Consider the following 25667-nt stretch of genomic DNA (forward strand, 5'->3'; position numbering starts at 1 on the left):
AGAGAATAACAGTTCACATCTATATAGCACTTTGTAAATTACAAAAGACTAAGGTAATCAAGCTGTCCCAATCTCCCAAGCAGGCTAGCCCTCTGAGACCTAATAAAATTGAGACATCTTGCTAGGTATCAAAGATATTACCTAAGGCAGGTGTTTCACTTCTAGTTAACACATTCAGCCAAAGTCCCTCTTTGCAACTACAAACACCATTATTCATAATTTAGAGATAAGAAAATTGAGGCTCAGAGTGACATGACTTGATCAGGGTCAGGGCTGAGGCCCAAACCTAGGTGTTCTAACTATAGTTAAGTTCAGGGTTCTATCTGATTTCACTACGTGAAAGTTAATCATTTCCACTGACTACTTTTGACTGATTACTATGAAATATGAGAGGCAGCACAGTCTTGTGAGTAGAGAATCCACCTGGAAGGCCCTGAGACTCAGACCCCATAAGACCCTGAGTAAGTGACTTAACTTCTCAGTATTCCAGACAACTCTCTAAGAGAAGGGTGATTACAGCAGGCTGAGCTGTAGAGGTAGGGGAAGTTTTCTCACCTTGGAGTTCCCTGTGTTAATAAAACTACAGGTCCGGTCTCTAACCCTATTATATGATACAATAATGACTACATGCATTAAATGCTGTGTGTAAGTTTTGCATGGTTGCATTGCTATGTTTGTAGATGACCAGCCTTTGTCTGTCATCATGTGGTAGCAATTTAGAGGAGACACTGGTGCTGAAGGTGCTGTCAAAAGTATGCCATTCAAGACAAGGCCCACCTCACACAACTCTGGGTCATGGTCAATGAATACTGTGGAATTCTGGAACTCGGAACAATTTCATCTGGATCATTCTATATCTAAATTAGGTTGGGTATGATTGTTTTCTGGAAAAAAAAAGGAAAGTCTACATAAAATTAGGATGGGTAGGTATGAATTTTAATAAAAATATAAAGTATGATGACCCATAATCTGAAAAAAAATTTGAAAAAGCATCAAAATGCTTTTGGTTGGCAAAGTTCACTGCCAATCAAATGCTGCATCACTGTAACAGTGGTAATTGTGGGAGAGTGATTATGTTAAAGTCTATAAGCTAATACACCTCTGGAATCCAGCTACAAGGCTTTATTAAACCTACTCAAATTTAACATCTCAGAACAATTTATCAAGTTGCCTTGTATCTTTCCAAACTTCCAGATACTCCCACAGAATCAGCTGCAAGACTGAAAGGACCTCCTGAAGATGTACTAGTATACAAGTAACTAATGACAAAGACTAGCTGTTCAACAGTACTGAACCTGGATATATTAGGAAACAGCATAAGAAGGCTACCAAGAACATCTTTCCTTTCAATCATGTCCATCTTCTTACTGCGATGTAAATGTGTAGTGGCTCTCTCCCAGGAAGATGAAGAACAGAGCACATCTCTTTCAGTTTTTTTCAGCACATGAGAAAAAAGAGATGACCCAGTATTTCCCAAAGTACCAGGAAATTTGGAAGTATTGCTAATCCCTGTATATTGGAGTTCCTCGATTTCAGAAACCATGGAGGAGATTCTCATCTCCTTTCATAGAACATGGAGCTCTTCATTTCTGTGAGGTGGGCATAGCCACTGAAATAGAACAGGACAAAGGACAACTAATACTATATCAGACTAGGCCTAATGAAACTTTCTGGAAACCCAGATTAATCAAGTAATTTTGTTTGATATTAGGCATAACTTTACTGAGATTGTGAGGGTTTTCTTCTTTTTTTCCTTCCCCCCCCACTTCTAGTAGGTACATTTAGGCAAAAATCACACTGGGCAGCTAAATGCTAAGACCCAGGCAGCCAATGCAAAGGGGGTGTCCATCTGTCAACAGCATGGTCATTGAACAGAATAAACATTTTCTTTAAGTCTTTTGCATATGACAGAAATCAACCCACTTCGTACTAAAATCCTCAGAATAGTCAGCCTTAGAAAATTATGACATCCACAAGATAATATTGAGAAAGAAGATTAGTATGGTACCTGAAGCCAATAAAATATTTCTGCAAAAGGAACAATGTGAGGGAAATTCCTAAGTATAGCAGCACAAATACTGAAGAAACGTCTCCTATTTTGTTTCTGGTGAGAAGCTATGTTTCAACAGGAATTTCGGCTCTCTGTCTTTGCACTAAGGGTCAACCTCATCTGGTCAGGGGTAAATGTTATTTCTATGACTTTACCTAACACACCCATCCTCATCAACAAAAAAAAAAGGGGGGGGGGGACACAAAACTTTCCCTTGAGAATTTTAGCAGGGGTCATAAATAAATGTTAACATATTGGTGCCAATGCCAAATTGACAAAGTGGAAGGAAAAGAACGATGATCAAATTTGCCAAGAACTCACACATGACTCTTGCAGATGTTTTTATTTTGTCAGATACCTGGAACTTTGTACACTACTTCCTCTCACCTTCTCCTCCTCATTTTGCCATGTGTACTTGTATAGCTGCAATCCAGAAAGCTGACACTCCCTGCCAGGCACTCTGCTGGCAGAACCTAATGTCCTCAGGAACACATGGGATGGAGAAACTAATGGCTTTCATTTGGAGACCAACAACTTTCACCAGACACCCACAATGCCAACCTCTGAGAATTTGTATTTTGATATTTCAACACCCACTCTGAACCGAAATGCAATCAAAACAATTCTGAGCCTATGCCTTTGAAAAGACAGAAGTTTTCATATGCTAGGATGAAGGAGAAAGCAAGAAGACAACATTAACAATACAGTTAAGTCATACAAGTGAAAACAGAAAAGATAAATGTTTTATTTCTTTTGATGAAAATAGAATTGCAACACAAAAGAAATGAAGGAATGAAAAGCAGAACTAAGAATATCAAGGAAAGTTAAAGCTACTGGGGTTATGAGGTTACTTTATCAAGGTTATGAAATTTACCACCTCCTCAAAGAAACAAAGAAGAAAAGCAAGCAGATTATAAGCTACTTAAAAACTTCTCACCAGGAAGGATGATTAAATACTATACCTTTTCAAATCATAGACCTTAGGCTAGAAGGGCCCTCAGAGGTGACTGACTCTAACTCCCTCATTCTATGGAAAAGGAAACTAAGGAATGAAAGGGCAAGTGATTTACTCAGATCACACAGCTAACAAGCATCTGATGTGGAGTCGGAACCAGCTTTTCCCAATGCCAAGTCTAGTGTCCTATATACTCTGCCAAGAAAAGTTTAGGCATTGATATCCATGGAGAAAGAGCTTTAAGAATAAGTCTACAGGATAATTTAGATCTTTAGATTCTAGTACTTTACAATTATGTTTCACAGTGCCTTTACACATTGTACTCACTCAATAAATATCTGCTGATTAATTTCAAGGGCTGAAATTCTCACCTAAGCCTGCATAGGTCCTGCGTTTGCTAAGGCTGGCTGACTTCACTAAGAACATGCAGGACTGGTGTGTCATCCAGGAACAGAAAATCAACAGTAGGGCTCCCAGGATAATGCCACACTAGAGGGTTCAAAAAGAAAAGAAAGAGAGATACCATCACAAAATGATAAATAAAACATTTTCTCAGATTTATCACACACAAACATATATTTATTTTATTTATTTAACTCAGAGCTACTGGAATTGGGAAAATTGCAAGAGCTGCTCAATTTCACTCACCTGCCCATATAAGCATTGCCAGGCACTGAGGATAAAAGACAAAGAACAAAACAATCCCTTCCCAAAAGAATTGCTCCCAAAATTAATTTGTTGTGACTTTTGGAAAAAAGTATCAAATCAGGGTCATCTATCAAAGGAAAACCCTTTCAGGCTTTCACCTTCCTAATCCCTACTCCCCCAACAATTACTCATTCTAGTGGATTGTCTCTGGTTATGTACCAATCTAGCAGTTCTCTGGTTCACTGCATTTATTTATAATCCAGTCATTTCTTTGTGTTAGTTATATTAACTACTAACATTAATACTAATGTTAAAGGATTATTCTGGAAGAAATTCAAATGAAACAAAAATCTATAAACTGACATCCAACATAACTAAAATGATCCAGATCACTTTATCACATTATTTAATCTGACTGCAGAAGTCATGAGAAAATACCTGTATTTTAGAAGAACAGACAAAACATAACCTTAAAATACACTGAAATGAAAGCATAGTAGTTATATGCAACTAGTGGTACTCAAAAAATAGGAAGGAATGATGACAAAACTACATTCCCGTTGATAAAGTATAATATAGTGAAAAGTACGGTGACTGGTAGTTAACAGAACAGACCTCTCCATTGTGTCACCATAGACAACCTCTCTGAGCTTCCATTTACGCATTGATGAGGATAACAGACTGCAAGAGATAATCTCTAACAGTACCTCCAGTGCTATACACACCACTGAAACTACAAATCCCAGAATTAAATGTTTTTAAGAGAGGAGGGGGAGAATAAAGCTGCAGTACGCAGTGGGACAGGAAGTAGTCAGTGAAATCTTTACAAATTAAAAAACTGATATCTGAAACGATGTGCCATTATATGGCCCCAGGGCTCTAGTAAGCTGCCAGAATGGCGTTCAGCCACTTTTGCCCTAGGCAAAGTAAAGAATCACCTACTTTAGATTTGCTAAAAAATCCACAAGTCCAACTTGCTAATAACTAACTCTAGAAGCCCTCTCACCACAAAAGGTTGGTCATTTCCAAGACTGAAAACCTTTCATTAATTTTTTTTAAAAACCTTTGACTTTTTTTCCAAAAGACGAAAATTGCAAAGTTCTTCTAACTTTAAGTAAAATTAAGCCATCGATGGTCTTTCATTAACCCATTCAACAAATACTGAGGATGATCCAATAAGCAAGGCACAGTGGAAGGTCTTGGGAGTGATCACTAATTCAGATGAGTTCCCAACCCTCATGGGGCTAACAGTCTAGTAGAGGAATAAATCAGACATAAATGTAAAATTAAAAATACAATGGAGAAGTATAAAACAATATGAGATCTGAGAGGGGAAATTGGGGAGGGAGGAGGAAGACTAACACATTTACACTACTTTGAACTAAAACACTCTTTAATATATTATCTCATTTGATTTTAACAAGAACCCTTGAGGTAAAAACCACAGCTATTTCATCCCTACTTTACAGAAGAATAAGCTGGGGCCACAAAAGAACAAAGTCATAAGTATATGGTCACACAGCTAGAAAGTGTCAGAGGCAGGATTTTAACAGTCTTCTTGATTCTAGGTGATGTACTCTATCCACTGCCATTCTACATGAAAAATGAAGTGAGGTCTTGATTTTTTGCAGGCACTCTATCAAGGATTAACTGCTTGAAAGTTGTTTAAATTTTTTGATTTCATAAGGGATCTGGGAAGGCTTCACATTATTAGAGATTTAGAATTGGATGGGACTTCAGAAATCATCTAGTTCGGGGCAGCTAGGTGGCACAGTAGATAGAGCTCAGGCCCTGGAGTCAGGAGGCCCTGAGTTCAAATCCAGCCCCACTCGTTTGACACTTACTAGCTAGGCGATTCTGGGCAAGTCACTTAACCCTGACTGCCTCACCAAAAAGCAAGCAAGCAAGCAAGCAAGCAAGCAAATAAATAAACAAATAAATAAATAAATAAATGGATGAATAAATAAATAAATAAATAAGTGAATCATCTAGTTCAACAGATAAGTTTCACAGATAAAAAACCTGAGGCCTAGAGAGGCTAGCAGGGGTGGGGAACCTGTGGCCTCGAGGACACATGTGGCCTTCTAGGTCCTTGGGTGTGGCCTTTTGACTGAGTCCTTTTATTAAGGGGATTTGTTCTGTGAAGTTTGATTCAGTCAAAAAGCCCCACTTGAGGACCTACAGAGCTACATGTGGCCCCAATGCTGCAGGTTCCCCGCCCCTGGATATAATTTGCACAAGGTCACACAGGCAGTAAATGACTGATCCAGCATGCAGCAAAGAGTGGGAAGGTCTTCCTAGGTATAGGGAATAATCTTAAGCATAAGAAGAGGTAACCCAGTTGGGATGGTTCATATGTGAGAAATGAAATGAAATCAGGCTGGAAAAATAGGGTGGCACCATATGTGGAATGATTTGAATGCCCAGTAAAGTGGTAAGTTTTGGGGTTTTTCTCTCATAGATATAATGAAGTCCATACATAAGAAAGATTATTCTGGCAATAATATGAAGGATAGACTGGAGAGAGAAGGAAGTAGAGATGGAAGACCTGTCAGGAGGCTCCTATAATAGCCTAAAAAGGTGGTAAAAGGCTTACACATCAATTTATTAACCTTCATAAAAATAAAATACTTATAGATTCTACCACACAGGGTTGTTGTGATGCTCAATTGAGATCCTTCTCTTCCTCCAAACATACCTTCAGCTCTAATCCCACCTTCTGCATGAGAACTGCTAGTGCCTTCCTTCACAAACTACCCTGCATTTTTTTTAAGGCAATTGGGGTTAAGTGACTTGCCCAGGGTCACACAGCTAGTAAGTGTCAAGTGTTTTGGTCTGAGGCCAGATTTGAACTCAGGTCCTCCTGACTTCAGGTCCGGTGCTCTATCCACTGCGCCACCTGGCTGCCCCAACAAACTACCCTGTATTTAAATACTTTCTATCTATTCTATTTATACTTATTCTGAATATAGTTGCCCGTGTACTTATCTCCTTGTTAGAACGTAAAACCCTTGAGAGCAGGGATGATTTCATCTTTTGTATCTTCAGAGTCAAGCATATCTGGCACATAGGAGGTGCTTAACAAATGCTTATTGATCTACTGATTTGTAAAAACTAAAAAAGTGCTACTTAAGTTCCAGCTGCCATTATTTTTTTTGGGGGGGGGAGGTCTAGGAAATGGGGTTAAGGGACTTGCCCAGGGTCACACAGCTAGTAAATGTTATGTGTCTAAGGCCAGATTTGAAGTCAGGCCCTCCTGAATCCAGGGCCAGTGCTCTATCCACTGCACCACCTAGCTGCCCCTGCCATTATTATTGCACCAGAAATACAAACATGTTTTGGGACAGGAAAATAACTTTCATTTTAATTTACTTCTACCTCATTCTGAGGAGAGGAGGCAGGGAAAGGGGAGATTGGTGACCACCTTCTATTTTCAAAAACCTCATTTTTCAAAGGAAAATGTGAATTTTTCATGATATTTTAATACGAAAACATGAAACCAAAAAAATGCACATTTTCAACTCAAAATTCTGTACCATATCCTCAACCCTGGTCTCAGATTTTACCCACTAAGCTACACAAGATCTACTGGTTAACAGAGCAGTTCCTTTTCTCTGTGACACTTCACTGTCTGATTCCTTCCACGCTCCTTCTCCTTCCTTCATGGAGAAGCAGCCCTCTTAGAAAGGTATCAAGATACGAAAGAAGAATTCTGTATTTCCAATATTAGCACAAACATAAATTTGGAAGCATATCAAATCTCTCGGCCATTTTATTTGATCTTTACATTCTTATGTATATGTTTTTATAGAAGCTATTACCTCCACAATTACATATTTTGCTTATAGTAGGTACTCAATTATTTTTTATAAACTTACAGTTTGTATGAAACAGCTTTGTTCTCTTAAATTACTGACTGCTTTTCACCCAATAAGTTTTCCATGCATCTACTACATACATAGGTGTTGAGAGCTAAAGATAATAAGTTTGGAAGGACCTAGGAAAATAAGACAAATCCCCCTCTCTCCCAGAATTTATCCTGTTCTTTGGAAGTTTACAATCCAATTGCAGCAATGAGATGTAACATGAAACACAATTAAGTTACAATACAAGGCAATACTCTCTCTCACATGTATATATGTATGCATACATATATGTATGTAAATATATATATACACACACAAGTGCTTTTTCTATACATCATATGTGTGTGATTAAGTGTCAAAATAAGGTACTGAATATGTGCCTCAGGAGTTCAGGAATAGAAGAGATAAATGTGGGCTACAGTTGTCTGTGAAGGAGAAAGGATTTGAGATGGGCCTTGAATAGGTAGAATTTGTATAATCAATCAACAGGTATTCATTATATGCCTACTATGTGCAAGTGACTCTGGTAGGTGCTGGGGATACAAATACAATGTACATATATATAGAATATAAAGAGAATAAATACCAAAAAAATATAAAGTAGTTAAAGTAGTTTGAGGGGGCCCCTAGCAGTTGAAGAGATTAGGAAAAGATTCATGTAGGAGGTAGTGCTCAACTGAGTCTTGAAGAAGACGATTCTATGAGGCAGAAGGAAGGAGGAAATGAATTCCAGGTATGGTTGATGTCCAATGTAAAGGAACAAAGATGGGAAATGGAATTTCCATTTGATTCTAGAGGCAACAGGAAATCATTGTAGTTTATTGAGTACAGAATGACATGGTCCTTTCTGTGCGTAAATAAAATCTTCGGCAACAGGGTAAAGGATGGACTAAAGTGGGGAAGGATTCGAGGCAGGGAGACCTATTTGGAGGCTGTTTCAACAATCAAGGCAAGAGATGATAAGGGCAGTTGTGAGTAGAAAGGAGTCAGAAATAAGAGATGCAGAAATGAGGAAGCAGAAATGGCAAGATTTGGCAACTGATCTGATATGTGGGGTGAGGGAGGGTAAAGAGGATAAGTGGAGACTAATGCCAAGGTTACAAACATGCAAGGCTAGAAGGTAAAGGGAATAAGCCTTTATACAGCACCTACTATGTGCCTGGCACTGAGATAAACACTTTTACAAATATTATCTCATTTGATCTTTACAATGGGTAGATGCTATTATTACCCTCATTTAATAGTTGAGGAAACTCTATCAAACAGAGATTTACGGAGGCAACAGACTTGCTCAGGATCACACAGCTAATATGAGGCTAGATTTGAATTCAGGTCTTCCTGACCAGGCCCAACAATTTACCCACTGCACCACAAACTGTATCTAAGACTGAAACACAAACTGTTGGTGTTTTCACCAAAAATAGGGAATTCTGGAGGATAGGGAGAAAAATAATGAGTTCAGTTTTGGACATGCTGAATTTGAGATATCTCTGGGATATCCAGTTTAAAATGTCCAAGAGTGAACAGGTGATATGGGATTGATACTCAGAGGAGAAAGTAGTAATGGATATGTACATCTGGGAGTCATCAGCCTATAGATTAACTAAATCCTTGGAATATGATGAGGTCATCAAGAGACAATACACAGTTTAGGGGACGCCCAAATAGTTAAGAAGGCATGATCTGGATGATGAACCAGCAAAAGAGACTGAAAAGGAGTAGTTGGATAGACAGAAGAGTGCCACAAAAGCCCAGAGGAAAGAGTATCCAGGAGACAAGGGAGTCAGGTGTACAGAATGCAACAGGATAGTTGAAAAGGATGAGAGTTTAAAAAGACTATCAAAGGTTGGGCAATTGAGATCATCGGTAACTTTGGAAACAGTACTTTCCTAAGCAGAGAAAAGAAATCCCTGTATTCTTTTTCCTTTGCTTAAACTGAAACTTTTTCTTAAGATGGACATGTCAAATTGACCTTTGTCAGTCTGAGAATGAATGGTAAACTAAATGTGAGCATAAAGACCCAAAAGTTAGATCAGAAGAAGGATATTTCTTAAAGTGGTGAGAACATTTATCCTTCCTGTAGATCCTGACAAAACTATGGGCACTGATTTACAGAAAAATCTCTAAACAACAGCCACTTTCATGACATGTTCCAGTTAAACTCAAAGTGGGAATATCTTTCATAAAAAATATTTCAGTCTCCTTGTTCTGAAAAGTTTACATTTTCAAAAGCATGAGAGCCAAAGAAATTCATACCTCAGACACAACCACTTTATCAATGAATAAGCATTACTTGGGTACTTTTCAATACCAGTTTGGCAGGCAAGAATGTTATGTGTCATAGATAGACTATATGAGGAATATAATCAGAAGTTTAAAACAAACCAAAATAAAATTGCTTTTTATGGACACTTTCCATTTCAGAAGATATTCAGGTTTTAAACATCTTTGGCCTTAATTAGAAAGTTTTAAAAAGCACCAATAACCTAGACAGGTCTCTTTCCTCTGAATTTTCAGGCAGGAGGCCAAAAACAGGTGCTACTAAACCTTATCTTTTTGATGCAATTCAACAAATGCTTGACTCCACAGGTCTCCCCAGTGGTGAAAATTTTAAAAATAAATTAGGTGTACCTATGTAATGGCACTCACTATATTAGGAATCTAATTACATTAGAACTCCATATTAGTTGTCCTGATATTCTTATATTTATGTGTCAAAAAGGCATTCTTCATTAACTTTGTTGACAGCACAATTTGGCCTAGAAGACCAGTGAAGTTTCCTTCAACTCTAAATATTCTACAAGTCTAGTTCCACTTACAATAATTTGGATACAAAAGGCTCTTTTGTTAACAAGCAAAAAAAAATTGTGTTACTAATATCAGCCCAAGGGAATACACATGAAGGAAAAATGTTTGCTCTAGCCTGAGGGCAAAAACATAGGCCTGCAGGTTATACACCAGTCCTAGGCTTTGGGTCAAACACTCAGTCAACCTTTTTCCCAAACCAATTCCTACCAACCACGACCAAAAAAAAAAAAAAGGACATCTAGAAAAGCAGATGGTCGCATTTTACTACAGACTTTGGGTAGCCCCGTGGACAGGAGCCAGGTGCAGGGTGGCACACTCACCTGTTTAAAGCAGAAGGGCATGGTGAGCACACTGACCCCCACAATGCTGTTCACAATGTTCATGATCAGACCCCAGTTAGACGCTGCCACCGCGGCCATTGCTGAAGGGGTCAGGGACAATGACCTCCCTCTTCTAGCCCCACCCCGGGGTAAACAGGGGTCGGGGGCTCGGGATGCCAAGGGGGAGGGGAGAGAAGTGTCGCACTTTCACTAAAGCAAGTGGTCAGGGGTCCCACGATTCTCCCCCCACCTGCCCCCAAGGAATAACTCGCCCAGGATCAGTTAGTCCAAGACACGGGGTTGCTGTCAAAGCTCAAGCAGGGACAGGTGGAGGGAAAGGGAGAGAAGACTGAAAAGGAAGGAGTGGGGTCCTGGGGTGCAGTGGGCCAGATTGGGGAGAAGGGGATGAAGGGATGAGGGGAGGGACAGGAGCAGAAGGAGGATAGAGCTTCAGCCTCCCGAGTCCTCCAGGCTCCGCGATCGCTTCATGGCCTTCCCCCCCTTCCTCCTGCCCTGGCAGCCGTGGTTTCCCCCTTCCCCGCTCCAAAGGAAGCGCCGGCCCTGCCCGCAGCCCCAGCGCCGGGTCCCGGAAGACAAGACAACCACTTCGACAGGGACACCTCAGCCCGGACTCCCTCTCTGTCTCACCCACACAAACTTCCGGCTTCCCTGGGCTGTCTTCCAGGAAGTGACGAAGAGACAGGCCCTGACGGGGAGGGAGGGGGAAGGAGAGAGGCGGGGGAGAGCTGGAGGGAAGGCTTTATGGACCAATGAAATAGCGAGAGGAGAAGGGAGGGGCGGGGCGGAGAAGGAGGGACCAATAAGATGGCGGGTCTGGAGTCCAATCCCTGGGGAGATTGGAGAGCGGCTTCTACACGTGGCAGGTTAGCCCGCCGAAGCTGGTGCCTCCAGAGTTGACTGAAATAAGCGGAGCTGTCTGGTACTAGTTCTTATTGTTAAATTTTCAGTGTGAGCATTTGCTCTTCAGAAATTGGCTCCAAACCTGGGCTTGATGTGTCGTTTTGTTGATTTGTTGTTATTGTTAAGTCTTTAATGTCTGACCTTCAGTGACCCCATTTGGGGTTTTCTTGATAAAGATACTGGAGCGGTTTGCCATTTCCTTCTCCAGCTCATTTTACGGATAAGAAAACTGAGACAAACAGGGTTAAGTGATTTGCCCAGGGTCACACAGCTAGTAAGTGTCTGAAGCCAAATTTGAACACAGGAAGTTGGAGTCTTTTTGACTGTAAGCCCCGCACTTTCTCCACAGATGGAATTTAAAAGTTTGTTCTGTGCACATTCTCACACCCCACACGCAGCCCCCGCCCCCCACAACCCACACTAGTTAAATATTTACCAGCATACCCTCGTATCAGTCTCCCCCCCTTTCTAATCTCGCCCAAACAACCGAACTCTGGTGGTATTTTGCATCCACATAGATCTGTCTTGGTAGATAGACCCAGACATTTAATAAGCACCAACCACATATATACAAGGCACTTACTAGTGCCTGCAAGGCAGGGTTCTCTGCTGATGGATGGAAAGCAAGCTTCTCCATGGTAACGAGTACCGCAGCTGGAGCAACAGCAGGGCTAAGGAAGGGACTAGGGAGAATCCTTGTTTTTCCAATTGGAGGCTGGGAAACCTTTTATTGCCAGTTTGCTGCCTATAAGCTGGGATTGACTTGTCCCCAGAGAAGTCAGCTCTGAGAACTAATCAATAAACAAGCATATATTAACTGCTTACAATGTGCCAGGCAATGTGCTCCAGTTTGCCCCTACAAAGGAGCTTACATTCAGAACATATACAAAATACCATCAAAATAAATAGAAAGTAATTTCAAGAGTCAGAAGATGGAGGCTCTAGTCCCCTGTTTTGCCATTTAACAATGACTTCGAGCAACATGTGTGACCTTAAGCAAGCATTTCAAAAAATACTTAAGCATCCACTGGTTATTAACCGGGGATCTTTTACAAACTATTTTTACAACTTTCAATATAATTGGATTTCTTTGTAATACAATGTGCTTTATTTTATACATTTAAAAACCGTTTTCTGAGAAGGGCTCCAGAGACTTCACCAGACTGCCAAAAGGCTCCACAGCATAAAGAAGGTTAAGAAGCACTGTTAGAGTAAATACAAGGCCCTGAAGTCACTAGGATTTTCTGAGGCTGTTTCTCATCTATGAAATGGGTTTAAATTGGAAGATTGCTAAGCTCCCTTCCAGCTCTATGGTGCCATAAAATTCTTTGTTAGGTTGAATGAAAGTTTTCCTTGGTACTTGAAAAGATTCCAGAGCTAGGGCAGAGGTCTTTTCCACACTTGTATCATTGACTTACCACTGGAAGGCAGTGGTTTCTGAGGTTGTCGGACTAGCTGCTTAGTCATTATAATAAAAATGTTCTCCTCTCCTCTAAGGAGAAAGGAAAGTGTAAACATGCTTACAGAATCCAGTGTTCTTTCTCTTACTTTAATATGTCTAAGAGGTTAAAAGGTGATGAGACAACTACAGTTTCCACTTCTTGACGATGGACTAAGGTGCTGGGGTGGAGGGAGGGAACATACTTGATGTTCATCTTTCCGAAGCTGGGGCTCTAATTTTACATCATCTCCTAGGGGACCCCTTTCCCTCCCTAGAATGAGGTCAGTTTTGGCTCTAGGAGAGTTGCACCACCTCTTACATATATCACCTAGACATCTGGATGGCTTCTCAGAAATATCCTTTCCATAATCTGGGCTAATTTAGTCATGCTGACAAGCAGCAAGCAGTAGGGGTCTATGCCTTGAATCCATTTCTTTTCTCAGGCCCCAAGGTATTAGAGATTTTCTGGAAGCATCAGCCATAAAGTGAAATTTAGTGTTCTTATGATTAAGTTGTTGGAAGTGCTAGCTTCTGGCACCATCTGAACCTCAGGCAATTCCTATGCCTGGTTCAAAGAGCTTGAAGCAAACCTATAACTAGATCATGGTGACTGGGGCCTTATCCCAGAGCACTGAACTTTAGAGGGTGTTAATAGTACTGTTCTCTGGAGTTCTTTCTCCCCTTCAGTGTATCTGTGCACCACCTTCTCAACAGCAGCCAGGTTTTTCGTTTTGTTTTGTTTTGTTTTTGCAAGTAGAGAGTGGTGAGGCATTTGGGGTTAAGTGACTTGCCCAGAATCACACAGCTATTGAGATTTGTGTATCTGAGGTCTGATTTGAACTCAGGTCCCCCTGACTCCAAGGCCGGTGCTCTGTCCACTTCACCGCCTAGCTGCCCCAGCAGCAGCTAGTTCTTAAGGAGGATTCAGTCAATGTCCAGTGCTTTGCTTCTTCCTCTATTCCCTCCCCACTCCCAAAGCCTCATCACAGATAAACTCAAATTCCCCTACCCTGCCTCCACCCTTGCCCCAGGGGCAAAAATCCATAGGTCTACTGAAAAGGACCTTAGAGATTCTCTAATCCAAGGGTGCTTAACCCTTATTCTTTAAGTCCATGGATAATTTTCAGGAGATCTGAAAATTCAGGTGAAGTTGGATGGGAAAAAAAATATGACAGTTTAATTTTCACCAACTTCTAAAAGAAATTTAGCATTTTCTTCAATTATTTTTTAAAAGTTCCACAGGCTTTAGCAGACTGCCAAAGGGGTCTCCATAACCTAGTTCAATCTCTTCATTTTACAAAGCAGAAAACTGAATATAGAAGAATGAAGAGATTTTTCCAAAATGCTTACACAAGTCCCCTGTTTTTGTTCCTACTTATATGCTGCTGAATGAAGCAGGAAAAAATCACAAAACTGTACTAATTGGGTCTACTACAAATTTATGTTACATCATCTCAACTGAGCCCTCACTGCAGCAAGGCAATGCATTTATATGTCCCTAATTAACTCGATATCCCACTCACCACAGCAACTCTTCTAAACCTTTTCATCCCCTACTGCCCTTCCTGACAACCCTCTTCTCCTGACTATCTTGCTTCACAGTTCACTGAATTGAGACCATGCACAGAGAGCTCTTTTTTCCCCTGCTTCTTATCTCACATTACTCAGATGACTCCTGCCACCATCAGTCTCAAATGAAAAGGTGACCCTTTTCCTTGTCTAAGTTAACTCCTCTAAATGTGCAAGTGATCCTATTCCTTCTGGTCTTCTCCAGCAGATTGTCCCCCTCTACTATCCCTACTACCTCACTAATCTTCATATTCTCCTTGTCTACTCGTTGCTACCCTACTCTGTACAGACCCACTCATGCTTCTCCCACCCTCAAAAAAACACCCTCATTTGATCCATCCATCTCCTCTATCACCCCATATCTCTCTTCCCTTTTGTGGCTAAACTCTTAGAGAAGGCCATCCCTAATCAGTCCCTCCACTTTCTCTCTTCTTAACTCTGCATAGTCCAGCTTACAACCTAGTTGTTCAACTGAAATTGCTTTCTCCAAAGTTATCAATGATCTCTGAATTGTCAAATCAAATGGCCTTTTCTCTATCCTCACCCTTCTTGATCTTTCTGCAGCCTTTGCACTCTCAATAGTCCTCTTCTCCTAGATACTGTCTTCTCTCTAGGTTTCTATGACATTCCTCCTACCTGTCTGACTGCTCCTTCTTAGCCTCCTTTGCTGGGTCTTCAGCCTGGTCAAGCCTACTAACCATGGGTGGCTCCAGTGCTCTCTCCTGGGCCCTCCTCTCTTCTCCTGCTAAATGGTTTTGCTCAGTGAGTTCATTAGCTTCTATGAATTCGATTGTCATCTCTACGATGATGATTCTTAGATCTGCTTATCCAGCTCTAACCTCTCTCCTGAACTCCACTCTCAAGGATCTCCAACTGCCTATCAGACATCTCAAACTGGATACCCTGGAGACATCTCAAAGTAAACACATCCAAAACTGAATTCATTATCTTTTCCCTCAAATCCCCCCCTTCTTAATTTTCCTATTACTGTGAAGGGTTCACAGCCTAGAAGTCATTCTCAGTTCCTTACTTTCTTCCATCCCCTTATCCAAAGTGTTGCCAAAGCCTATCAATTCTACCTTCATAACATCTCTTGAATATGCCCCTTATTCTCTTCTGACACTGCCACCACCCTTGTGCAGGTCCCTATCACCTAACACTTGGATTATAGCCTTCTTTTTGGTCTCCCTTCTTCAAGTCCCTCCCCACTGTAATCCATCCTCCACTCACAAATTGATCTTCCTAAAATGCATGTCTAACCATGTCACCCATGTCACATTCAATAAACTCTAGTGGCTTCTGTCACAAGGATAAAATATAAAATCCTCCATTTAGAATTCAAAGACTGTTACAACCTGGCCATCTCCTATCTTTCTAGTCTTCTTACACCTAACTGCTCTCTTCTCATCCCCATCCAGTGACACTAACCTTCTTAATAGTCCTCAAACACTCCATCTCCTCAATCTAAGCATTTTTACTGGCTGCCCCTTTGTCAGGAATTCTCTCCCTCATCATTTGCGTGTTCTGGACTCCTTGACTTCCTACAGGTCTCAGCTAAAATCTCACCTTCTACAGGGAAACTCCCAAACCCTCTTACTGCTAATGTCTTCCTTGCTATATCTCCAATTTATTATATATATATATACACACACACATATATATATACATATATATATATGTACACACACACATATATATATACACATACATATATATATATATATATGCAGTTTTATATTTATCATATATTTGTATATCTTGTTTGCATATAGTTGTTTTCCATGTTGTCTCCTCCATTAGCCTGTAAGCTCCTTGAGAACAGGGAAGGTCTTTTATGTTTCTTTGTATTCCCAGAGCTCAGCACAATGCCTTGTACATAGTAGGTGTTAAATACATGCTTGTTGACTAAGTAGCACAGTCAGGATCTGAAACCAAGTCTTCAGAATCCAAATTCAGTGATTATTCTTGATGATGACACAGAATTGGATTCTGTGATTCCCCCAACTACTTAAACTAGTAATTTCAAAATCCTCCAGGAAACTTAGCCTCTGGTTAAGCAATATGTATGGAAAGGAGTGGAGGGATGACCCTAAAAAATGATGCTGTTAAACTGTTGCACTCAATAGTCCAGCAAATTTGGAAAACTCAACAGTGGCCACTGGATTGGGAAAAAAAATCAGTTTAGGTCTCAGTCCTAAAGAAGGACAATGTCAAGGAATATTCAAATTACTGAACAATTGCGCTCATTTCAGATGCCAGCAAGGTTATGCTTAAGATTCTGCAAGCTAGACTTCAGCGCTATGTGAACCAAGAATTACCAGAAGAGCAGGCTGGTTTTTGAAAGGTAGAAGAACTAGAGACCAAATTGCCAACATTCACTAGATTATGGTGAAAGCAAGAGAATTCCAGAAAAACATCAACTTCTGCTTCATTGGCTATACTAAAGCCTTTGACTGTGTGGATCACAACAAAATGTGGCAAGTCCTTAAAGAAATAGAAGTACCAGATCATCTTACTTGTCTCCTGAGGAACCTATATGTGAGCTAGGAAGCAACAGTTAAATCTGAACATGGAACAACTAATTAGTTTAAGATTGAAAAAGGAGGGGCAGCTAAGGGGCGCAGCAGATAGAGCACCAGCCCTGAAGTCAGGAGGACCTGAGTTCAAATTTGGCCTCAGACCCAACACTTGACACTTACTAGCTGTGTGATTCTGAGCAAGTCACTTAACCCCAATTGCCTGAAGAAAAAATATTGAAAAAGGAGTACAACAAGGTTGTATATGGTCACCTTATTTATTTAACTTATATGCAGTATACATCATGTGAAATGCCAGGCTAGATGAATCAAAAGACAAAATTAAGGTTTCTGGGAGAAATATCAACAGCCTCAGACATGCAGATGATACCACTCTGATGGCAGAAAGTGAAGAGGAATTCAGAAGCCTCTTGATGAGGGTGAAGGAGAAGAGTATAAAAGCTGGCTTGAAACTTAACACCAAAAAACTAAGATCTTGGCAACTGGTCCCACCCCTTCCTGGCAAATAGAGGGACAAGAAATGGAAACAGTGTCAAATTCTCTATTCTTGAGTTCAAAGATCACTGCAGACAGTGACTATGGTCATGAAATTAGAAGACGTTTGCTCCTTGGAAGGAAAGCTATGCCAAATCTGGTCAGCATACTAAAAAGCAGATATATCACCTTGCCAACAAAGGTCCATATAGTCAAAGCTATGGTTTTTCCAATAGCAATGTATGGCTGTGAGAATTGGACTCTAAGAAAAGCTGAGGAGCCCTTGGGGCTACCTGCCATGGCTGTATGCTGCCTTAGGCAAGTGCCACCTGTGGGGGAGGTCTCTGGTGAGGGCCTGGAGCCTCCAAGGGTGTTGGGGTACTTACCACTCTGCCACTGATAGGCATGACTTCCAGAGGAAGTTGATTGTTAATTTGGAACTCTTTGTTGCTGGTGTCTACCTGGCTGGGAACCTGAGAGACACTGGCTTGATGGCACCCCTGCCAGGCCTGTAGCACAGCTAATATAACTAGTGACTTCAATTCTAATATTGCCTTCCATGATCTGAATTGCAGTTTCTTGGAAGCTCTATCCAACCCACGGCTATCACCATGACATGACCACCAGAAAATCTGCTTTGACTGGATATCATAAATGTGATTCAGACTTGCTATATTGCCTTTTGTACACTAGGTATCTTTCTTCCTTGGTCAGTCTATGAACAGCCATAGCTTCAATTTCCACTTAAGCATGCTGTGAAGCATATTGCCTTCGCTCTATATATTCTATATATCTTCCAAATCCTTGCAGGTTGGGCAGATGCCAGGGCAGGGAGTGTGTTGTAAGTTGCATTTGCTGTTCTTTTCAGTTATATGAAGATTTTTTTCTCCTAAAATATTTGAAAGAAGAGACAGTCAACAAAGAAAAAAAAAGAAGAAAAGCCAAATGCCACAGAATCAACGCTTTTGAATTGTGCTAGAGAAGACTTTTGAGAGTCCCTTGGATAGCAATTAATTCAGGCTATTCACTGGAAGGTCAAATATTAAGGCTGAAGTTTTAATACTTTGGCCACAGAAGACAACACTCATTGGAAAAGACCCTGGTGTTGGGAAAGATTGAAGACAAAAGGAAAAGAGGAAAGCATAGGATAAGATGGATAGATAGTATCATGGAAACAACAAACATGAACTTGAACAGACTTTGAGAGATAATGGAGGATAGAAGCGCTATGGTCCGTGGGATCATGAAGAGTTGGACATAACTGAATGACTGAAGAATAGCAAGAGGGGATGACCAGCTGATGCAGGGGGCCAAATGCTTGGAGCATGTACAATGTTCTTTGCCCCATATATCCATGTGGAAGCTTGGGAAGCCTGTTTTGGGGAGCAATTGATGACATGTGTTGGAGCAGCCTTATCCCAATTCAGAGCATGCATAGGGATTCTGTAACTTTTCTGCCTTGTAAAGAAATGCATTTTAATTGGCTGAGCCAGAACTGAATATACATACAAAAGGCAAGGACAGAGGAAAGGTGAGGGCTCTCTCTCAGTCTTTCTGTCTCTCTGTCTCTCTCTCTGTCTCTCTCTCTCTCTCCCCCTGGTGATTTTTTAGTGAAGAGGAAGAAATGACATGGACCAATGACATTAAACTCAACTAGAAACAGGGACCACTAAACCATACATAAGGATCCCTATAGGCTAGATATTGACTTAGAAAACCACATATTAAATTCTCTACACTTTATTTTATTTGTATTTATTTTGCTAAACATTACCCAATTACATTTTAATCTGGTTCAGGCAATACGGGAATGTTGTAAACTGCAGAGGCTCTGGACTGCATGTTTGACACCTCTGCTGCGGACCTGTGGGTGAGGAAAGAATTAGTATCAGCACTGCCAGTTTCTAGTGTAGCTGTCCTATTTCCACATGGCCGTGTCTGTTTCTCCCATCCATGTTGTTTCTATTTTTTCCTGATTTTAGGTGAATAAGTATCAGAGGTAAACAGACCAAGTTAAGACTGCAAACTTCAAAAGGTCAGAAAAAGCATCAGAGGTACAGCAAGGGCAGTTCATAGCCCAGTCTGCTATAGCCACAGCTGCTAAGCCAGGTGGGGAGCAACCCACTTGACCCAGCCCTGCAGCAAACTGACCCAGCAGCTGAAATACTACATTCTACATTGGAGTGACTGATCCATTAGGAGTGCCATGCTTAGAAGTGAACTTGATGGGGGGGGGAAGGAATGGAAATTTAAGTTGACTCTCCCCAGGAACCCAGATGGTAAAAGAGATGCACAAAATCTCTTCTACATGGTTGAGGGTAGGGAGTTAGGTAAGGTGTAGTTTGCATTTCAAGTCTTGCTATACCTTCTCAGAAGACATCCATTGTTAAAAAGCTAATTGGTGTTAGTTAATTGATATTGTGGAAAAACCAACAGTAAATTGATATGAGATGGTAATGACTGGTTAGATGATATTGAGAAGATGGTAACTAGGTGATTGAGATTGGGGAGAATACACTGATCTGTGGTGTTTGAGTATTAGAAATATACTCTCGCCCCTTAGTTATCCCTAGAACTTTGAAGAGAACAATAGCCTAGCTCTAGGGATCAGCACTGTTGGTCAGAGTGGGGATTGGAAGAATAAATCCAGAGCCTGCATGGGCTAGACATGCACTTCCTACACAACCCACAGAAAATGGCCTGGGATAGGGCAATGCTGAGTTCAAGTGTCTGCTGGTCCTAATCTCCCTGAGATGCTTTTCTTAATTATACATCAGCTCTTCCATCAGTGGAATGTAGCTTGTTTTCCTGGATCTGCTGGGCTGGAGAGGAATCAAATTAAGTTCAAGAAACTTTATTTCCAGTTGAGTAATTAGGAAGCAAAGAGCCTACAGTTTGGTCATTGCTACATTGCCAAAACCTGGGTTGAGAATCAGAACACCTGGGTTTTGGTCCCAGGCCTGCTAGCTTGAACCTATATGACCCCTGACTAGGGTGCTTTCAAGATCTTCCAAGTGAGCCTGACTAGGGTTTTAACTGTGTCAGGCAAGGGGTTAAAAGTTCAAATCCCTTTCTCTTTATCTTAGTAATTATTTTGCCTAGGAGCCCAAGTTCCCCTCATTCCCTCCCAATTCTCATTTGCCTTTCCCCATGCGAAGACAATGGGACTAGTCACACCACAGTCTAGTATGAGACTGCTCCTCAAAACCCAGTAGGAGCTAAAATGAAAAAAAAAAAGAGTAAGAGACACCAAAAGGCACGTTTAGCAACTTCAAACTCCCAGGCTTCCTTTCTTCACTTAGCTTCTCCCTCACTCTCCTGTTTATATAACCCCAAAGCTATAAAAATGACAACACATCTAGTAGAAAGGAGTAGATTTAATTTACCATCAACAGCCCCTATTAAAATCACAGATGGGCTGGAAGGGTGCATGCAGAATCTCTACTATTAGATTATAGGCGACTGGAATTCCATAAATATTGTCCCACACATTGAGGAATGAGGCTGAGCCAAACAAACCCAAATTACTTGAGGCCACATCTGAGGAGCTGCTCCGAAACCTCCTTGTACCAAACGGCTTCTTGAGAAGAGAAGATCGCTAGTGGGGAATCCGGTTGTCACAAGGTTTAATGGTTTCAGTTCCTCCAGAGAGTTTGACATTGCCTTCTGGACTTTCTGGGCTAGCGGGGAGAGGATATGAAAGGGGAGAAACCATAACCTAAACATAGTGGTAGCAGAGAAAATAAAAGAAAGGATTGGTGTATACCTAGTAGTACTCTGGCAAATGTTTAACAATTGTTTCTCTGTATGCCTGACTTGCATTTAAGTTTAATTTGCATTATTAACATTTCCTCCATCACTTTCTTACATCTAGTCAATCAGCAAAACAATAAATCAAACCCCGGTGTTAGCCAATTTCTGAGACATAAATACTCACCCTGAAAATTTAACACTCAGCTCTCCAGAACAGGTTTGAGCTGCCTCCAGCACCCCCTTGCTTGGGTATATCTTAAATTCATACAACATTTTTTTAAAACTACACTCTCTCATCTATAGTCTTATTTGATCCTGTCCCAAACTCCATTGCATCTTACCTTTGGGGGACATGGAGCTTTCCACAGAAGAAAAAACAACTGTAAAAACAGCTAATAATACCAAGAGCAATAGGCCGTTTTTACTTCACACAAGGGAAGGTGCTTAACTTTCATCACCCAGGTAAGGACATGAAGAGGACAACCATTTCAGATCCAGAACTCTATGCTTGAAAAGTTAGGCTTTGGATGCCATGATCTTCAGACCTGTCAAAAGGAGAAATCAGATTAATGATCCAAGCCAGAAGCACTCTACTCCCCAATGCCTAAGTTCTATTAAGTTCTTGGTCAGTCTTCCATTTCTTTAATGCAGGACACCTAGATGGTTCTAGAAGTAGGCCAGGTATTTTTATGAGAATGGTCTCACTCAGACACATCTCATTGGTTTCCCACGTCTGATGTCACTGTCAGGGAAGCTCTAATTAGCTAGAGAGGGGGAATATGAGGAAATTTCAGAAAAAGAGAATCAAAGTAAGTTATTTAACAAGACCAGAACTACCAGGCATACTTTCCTCTTCTTGGCTGGTTTTCCTAATAGGAGAGGAAGGGAAAGGAAAGAGATTCCACATCCTTAGCAGGTCAGTCTAAGATATATAACAGGTGGGAATGGTGCATGCTACACACATGCCCAACTTTGGCAGCATCTTGGTCTCTAGACTAAATTCAGCCTTCAGCACAGGGGCAGAAGGGTTTTTACACAGCCTAGAAAAAATCAGAGAGTAAGGGTGTGGTCCCTGGACTATATTCTTTCTTTGGAGAGTTTTTTTCAGGGACTTCAGTTCTCCAGAGAGATAGTGTATTTTTTTGGACCCTTCTCCCTCAGGGACGAGAAGACACTTCAAAGTGGAGAAACTTCCAGGACAGGGCAATGAATGTTCCCCTGGACATAGAGGTCCTTCATGGCATGGGGTACTTCAGGCTGGGGTCTCAACATTACCCAGTAATCCCAGAGGGGTCAGAAGCAGCAGACTGAGAAGTGGCTCTGCCTTCTCTTGTACCCCCTGCTAAAATGAATTGCCCCAGGGGCCAGAATTTCTAGTTCTGGCTCTGATAAGCAGAGTTGGAATACCAGCCAAGCAGAGTTAGCCTGTCTGAAAAAGAGAGTCCTGAGGGGAAACACACACACACACACACACACACACACACACACACACACACACACACGCACACACACACACAGAAGTTTGGAGAGGTTTTCCCCTCATAATGCTGTGAAGTGAACAGACAATGTTGTACATACAGAGAGCGCTGATCTTAGAGTCAGAGGACACGAGTTCCAGTCCTGCCTCTGATGCTTATTACCTGTGTGACCTTGGACAAGTCTCTGAAGCTCCTTGAACCTCAGTGTCCTAATCTGTAAAATGAGGAGGGGATAGTCCAGATGGCCTCTGAGGTCCAAGATCCATGATCATATGAAGGATGGATCTTTATTTCTATTTTATGGATGAGAGACAGACAGAGACAGAGGCAGAGAGACACAGAGAGAGACAGAAAAAAAAACCAAACACAGAGAGACAGAGAAAGAGGCATAGATGGGGCAGGGGGAGATGGACAGACAGACAGGAGAGACAGAGAAACAGAGAGAGAGTGGCTAAATGGCTTACCTAAGATCCTACAGTACTCTAAGTATAGAAATAAGATTATCACCTAGGTCTCTTGCATTATTATTTATTATGATTGATTTACTGCTACCTGGTCCTTGAAGGGTCTAGAAATTAACCAGCCAAGAGACTTCCACATATTGCAGAGTAAAACCTAGACAAGAGTACAATGCTAAAAGTGAGGTCAGTGTGTTAAGGTCATAGACTAAGTGTGAACTTGATTTAGATTTGATGTTAGAGGCTTTTTTAAATATGGGCTATTTTGCTGGTCATTTTTAAATCCCATAGAATGGAGGAAAAAGTAATTGGGAAAAGTATAGGACGAAGAGTAAAGCCACTCTGGATGACTGCTGACTTCAGGACATTTAGTGGGATCGTATAGATATGAGCTGAAGATAAGATTTTTAAAAGGATATAAGGAAAGCAAAAAGCTAGAAGTGAATGTTCTATGGATGGAATGAACTGAGAAGTAGAACAAAACACTGAGATTTTGATGGAGGGATATTCAAATTTGGGGCTGATAGGGGATCTCAAGAGGCCATCTAGTCCATCCCTATAATTTTTTTTTTGGTGAGGTAGTTGGGGTTAAGTGACTTGCCCAGGGTCATACAGCTAGTAAGTGTTGTGTGTCTGAGACTGTATTTGAACTCACATCCTCCTGACTCCAAAGCCAAAGAGCCACCTAGCTGCCCCCGCATCCCTATAATTTTTGACACGATTCCCTCTATCCACACACCCAGGCCATCTTTGCCCTGCAGTGCATCCTCCCTCATCTTCCACTTCGAATAGCATCCTCCCTACTGGACTTCCAGAATCATGCCCTGAGTCTCTAGAGCAGTTAAGTCACTCAGGATTGAGACTCTTGCCTTAGGGCTGAGCTGTTTAGATGGACAAATAATTGAGTGAAAACTCACCTGGCCTACTAGGTCTGACAGACAACAGACTAGATGTCTGGCAGACACACATCCCATCTAGCCAGCCCTTCAGGCTATCTGCTTTTCTACTCTACCTCTCCCACCAGCTTCGAACCTTTTGTTCTAGGCATAATTATCAAATCAGTACCATCATTGCTTCTGGAAAGAGCAAGTCAATAAGCTGTTCTATGGATCAGCTCACCATCCGTGTGACTCCCCAGACCAAAACTCCATTCCCTGGTCATCACATGTTTTGTCAGCCTCCATTAGAATGTGAATTTCTTGAGAAGCAAAGACTATGCCCCTTTCTTCTGACTCCTAGGCAGGGTGCTCTGTCTACACTGGACCACCTACCCCTCAGCACTTAGCAAAGAACCTGGTACATAGTAAGTGCTTAATAAATGTCATATATACATATATATATATACATACACATATATACATATATATATTATATATACATATATATATATAATCTTTTGCTTCTACATCGCATAAATTTCTCCTTTTATGTCTCCTCACCCCTCCCCAGAGGGCCATCTCATATAACAAAGAATATTTTTAAAGAAAAAAATAAAAAGAGGAAGAAAAGAAAAATTTAGCAAAACCAATAAATCAAAAAAACACAAAAATATTTGCAAAGTTACACATCTGTGGACCTCCCACTTCCGCAAAAGAATATGAGAAAGTGTCATCTTATATCTCTTCTTTGGGGCCATGCAACATTCTGCAACGTTTCACCTTTAGGTGGGGATTGGGTAGGTCACACAGATGCTGAACATCAGCTGTCTCTGGACAAAATTCAGCCCTGAGGAGAGGTACAGAGAGGTTTCTACACAGCCTAAGAAACATCAGAGTGTGATATGGTCCCTGGACCACATTCCTTCTTAGGAGACTTTTTCAGGAGCTTCAGTTCTCCAAATATATGATATATGTTTTTGGACCCTGCTCCTTCTGGGCCAAGAAGGTTCTTCAAGATGGAGCAGCTCCCAGGAGAAGGCGATGAATACTGTTTTGTGTTCTATGAAGGCGATGAATACTGTTTTGTGTTCTATGTTCAATGCATGCTTTTTCATTCATTCTACTAAAAAACAAATCTCTCCTTTTTTCCAAAAATCACTTGTCCCTCCCTCCATTCCCCATACTGTCTTCTGGCACAAAGTCAAACCAACCCAATAAGTATTTTGTAAAGGCTAGGCACCATGATAGGTGCTAGGGTTAGAGACAGGCCCCATCCTTAAAGAGTTTACATGTAACTCGACACTCTCCTCTTGCGCAGTTTTCAATATCACATAGCTGGCTTTTCTTTCAGTCAAGTTCTACCAGCCCAAGTTTCATTCTCTGGAATCTGACAAAGTGAAGCACTTTATAAGACTTCATCCCCACAATACCTCTCTCTCACTCCTCCCCTTTCCCGCCATCTGCATGACTAGCTTAGAGCCTCTATTTTCCACTGGGAGGGATAGAAGTAG

At 41.1% G+C, this 25667-nt stretch overlaps 1 protein-coding gene and 1 long non-coding RNA gene across 9 annotated transcripts in view; both read right to left on the reverse strand.

Moving 5' to 3' along the window:
* The window catches only part of SLC38A10 (solute carrier family 38 member 10), a 69559-nt gene extending 58212 nt beyond the window's left edge, over positions 1-11347 (reverse strand). Inside the window, exons 1-2 of one of the 3 annotated variants that reach the window (XM_078155857.1) lie at positions 11296-11347; positions 3377-3494 (exon numbers count right to left, since the gene is read on the reverse strand). In XM_078155857.1, coding sequence (XP_078011983.1) covers positions 3377-3449 — 73 coding nt within the window. In that variant the 5' untranslated portion in view covers positions 3450-3494; positions 11296-11347. The other 2 variants (XM_021000815.2, XM_021000817.2) reach the window with 2 other exon arrangements.
* Positions 11348-17371: 6024 nt separating this feature from the next.
* Positions 17372-25667, reverse strand: part of LOC110218183 (uncharacterized) — a 65858-nt gene continuing 57562 nt past the window's right edge. For 3 of the 6 annotated variants that reach the window (XR_013487167.1, XR_013487168.1, XR_013487166.1), the window contains exons 3-4: positions 21684-21887; positions 19466-21269 (exon numbers count right to left, since the gene is read on the reverse strand). This is a non-coding gene — a long non-coding RNA (uncharacterized LOC110218183). The other 3 variants (XR_002327229.2, XR_002327228.2, XR_002327227.2) reach the window with 3 other exon arrangements.

Source organism: Phascolarctos cinereus, unplaced genomic scaffold (assembly GCF_003287225.1).
Source record: "Phascolarctos cinereus isolate Bilbo 61053 unplaced genomic scaffold, phaCin_HiC Scaffold_5;HRSCAF=322, whole genome shotgun sequence".
Taxonomy (NCBI): Eukaryota; Metazoa; Chordata; class Mammalia; order Diprotodontia; family Phascolarctidae; genus Phascolarctos; species Phascolarctos cinereus.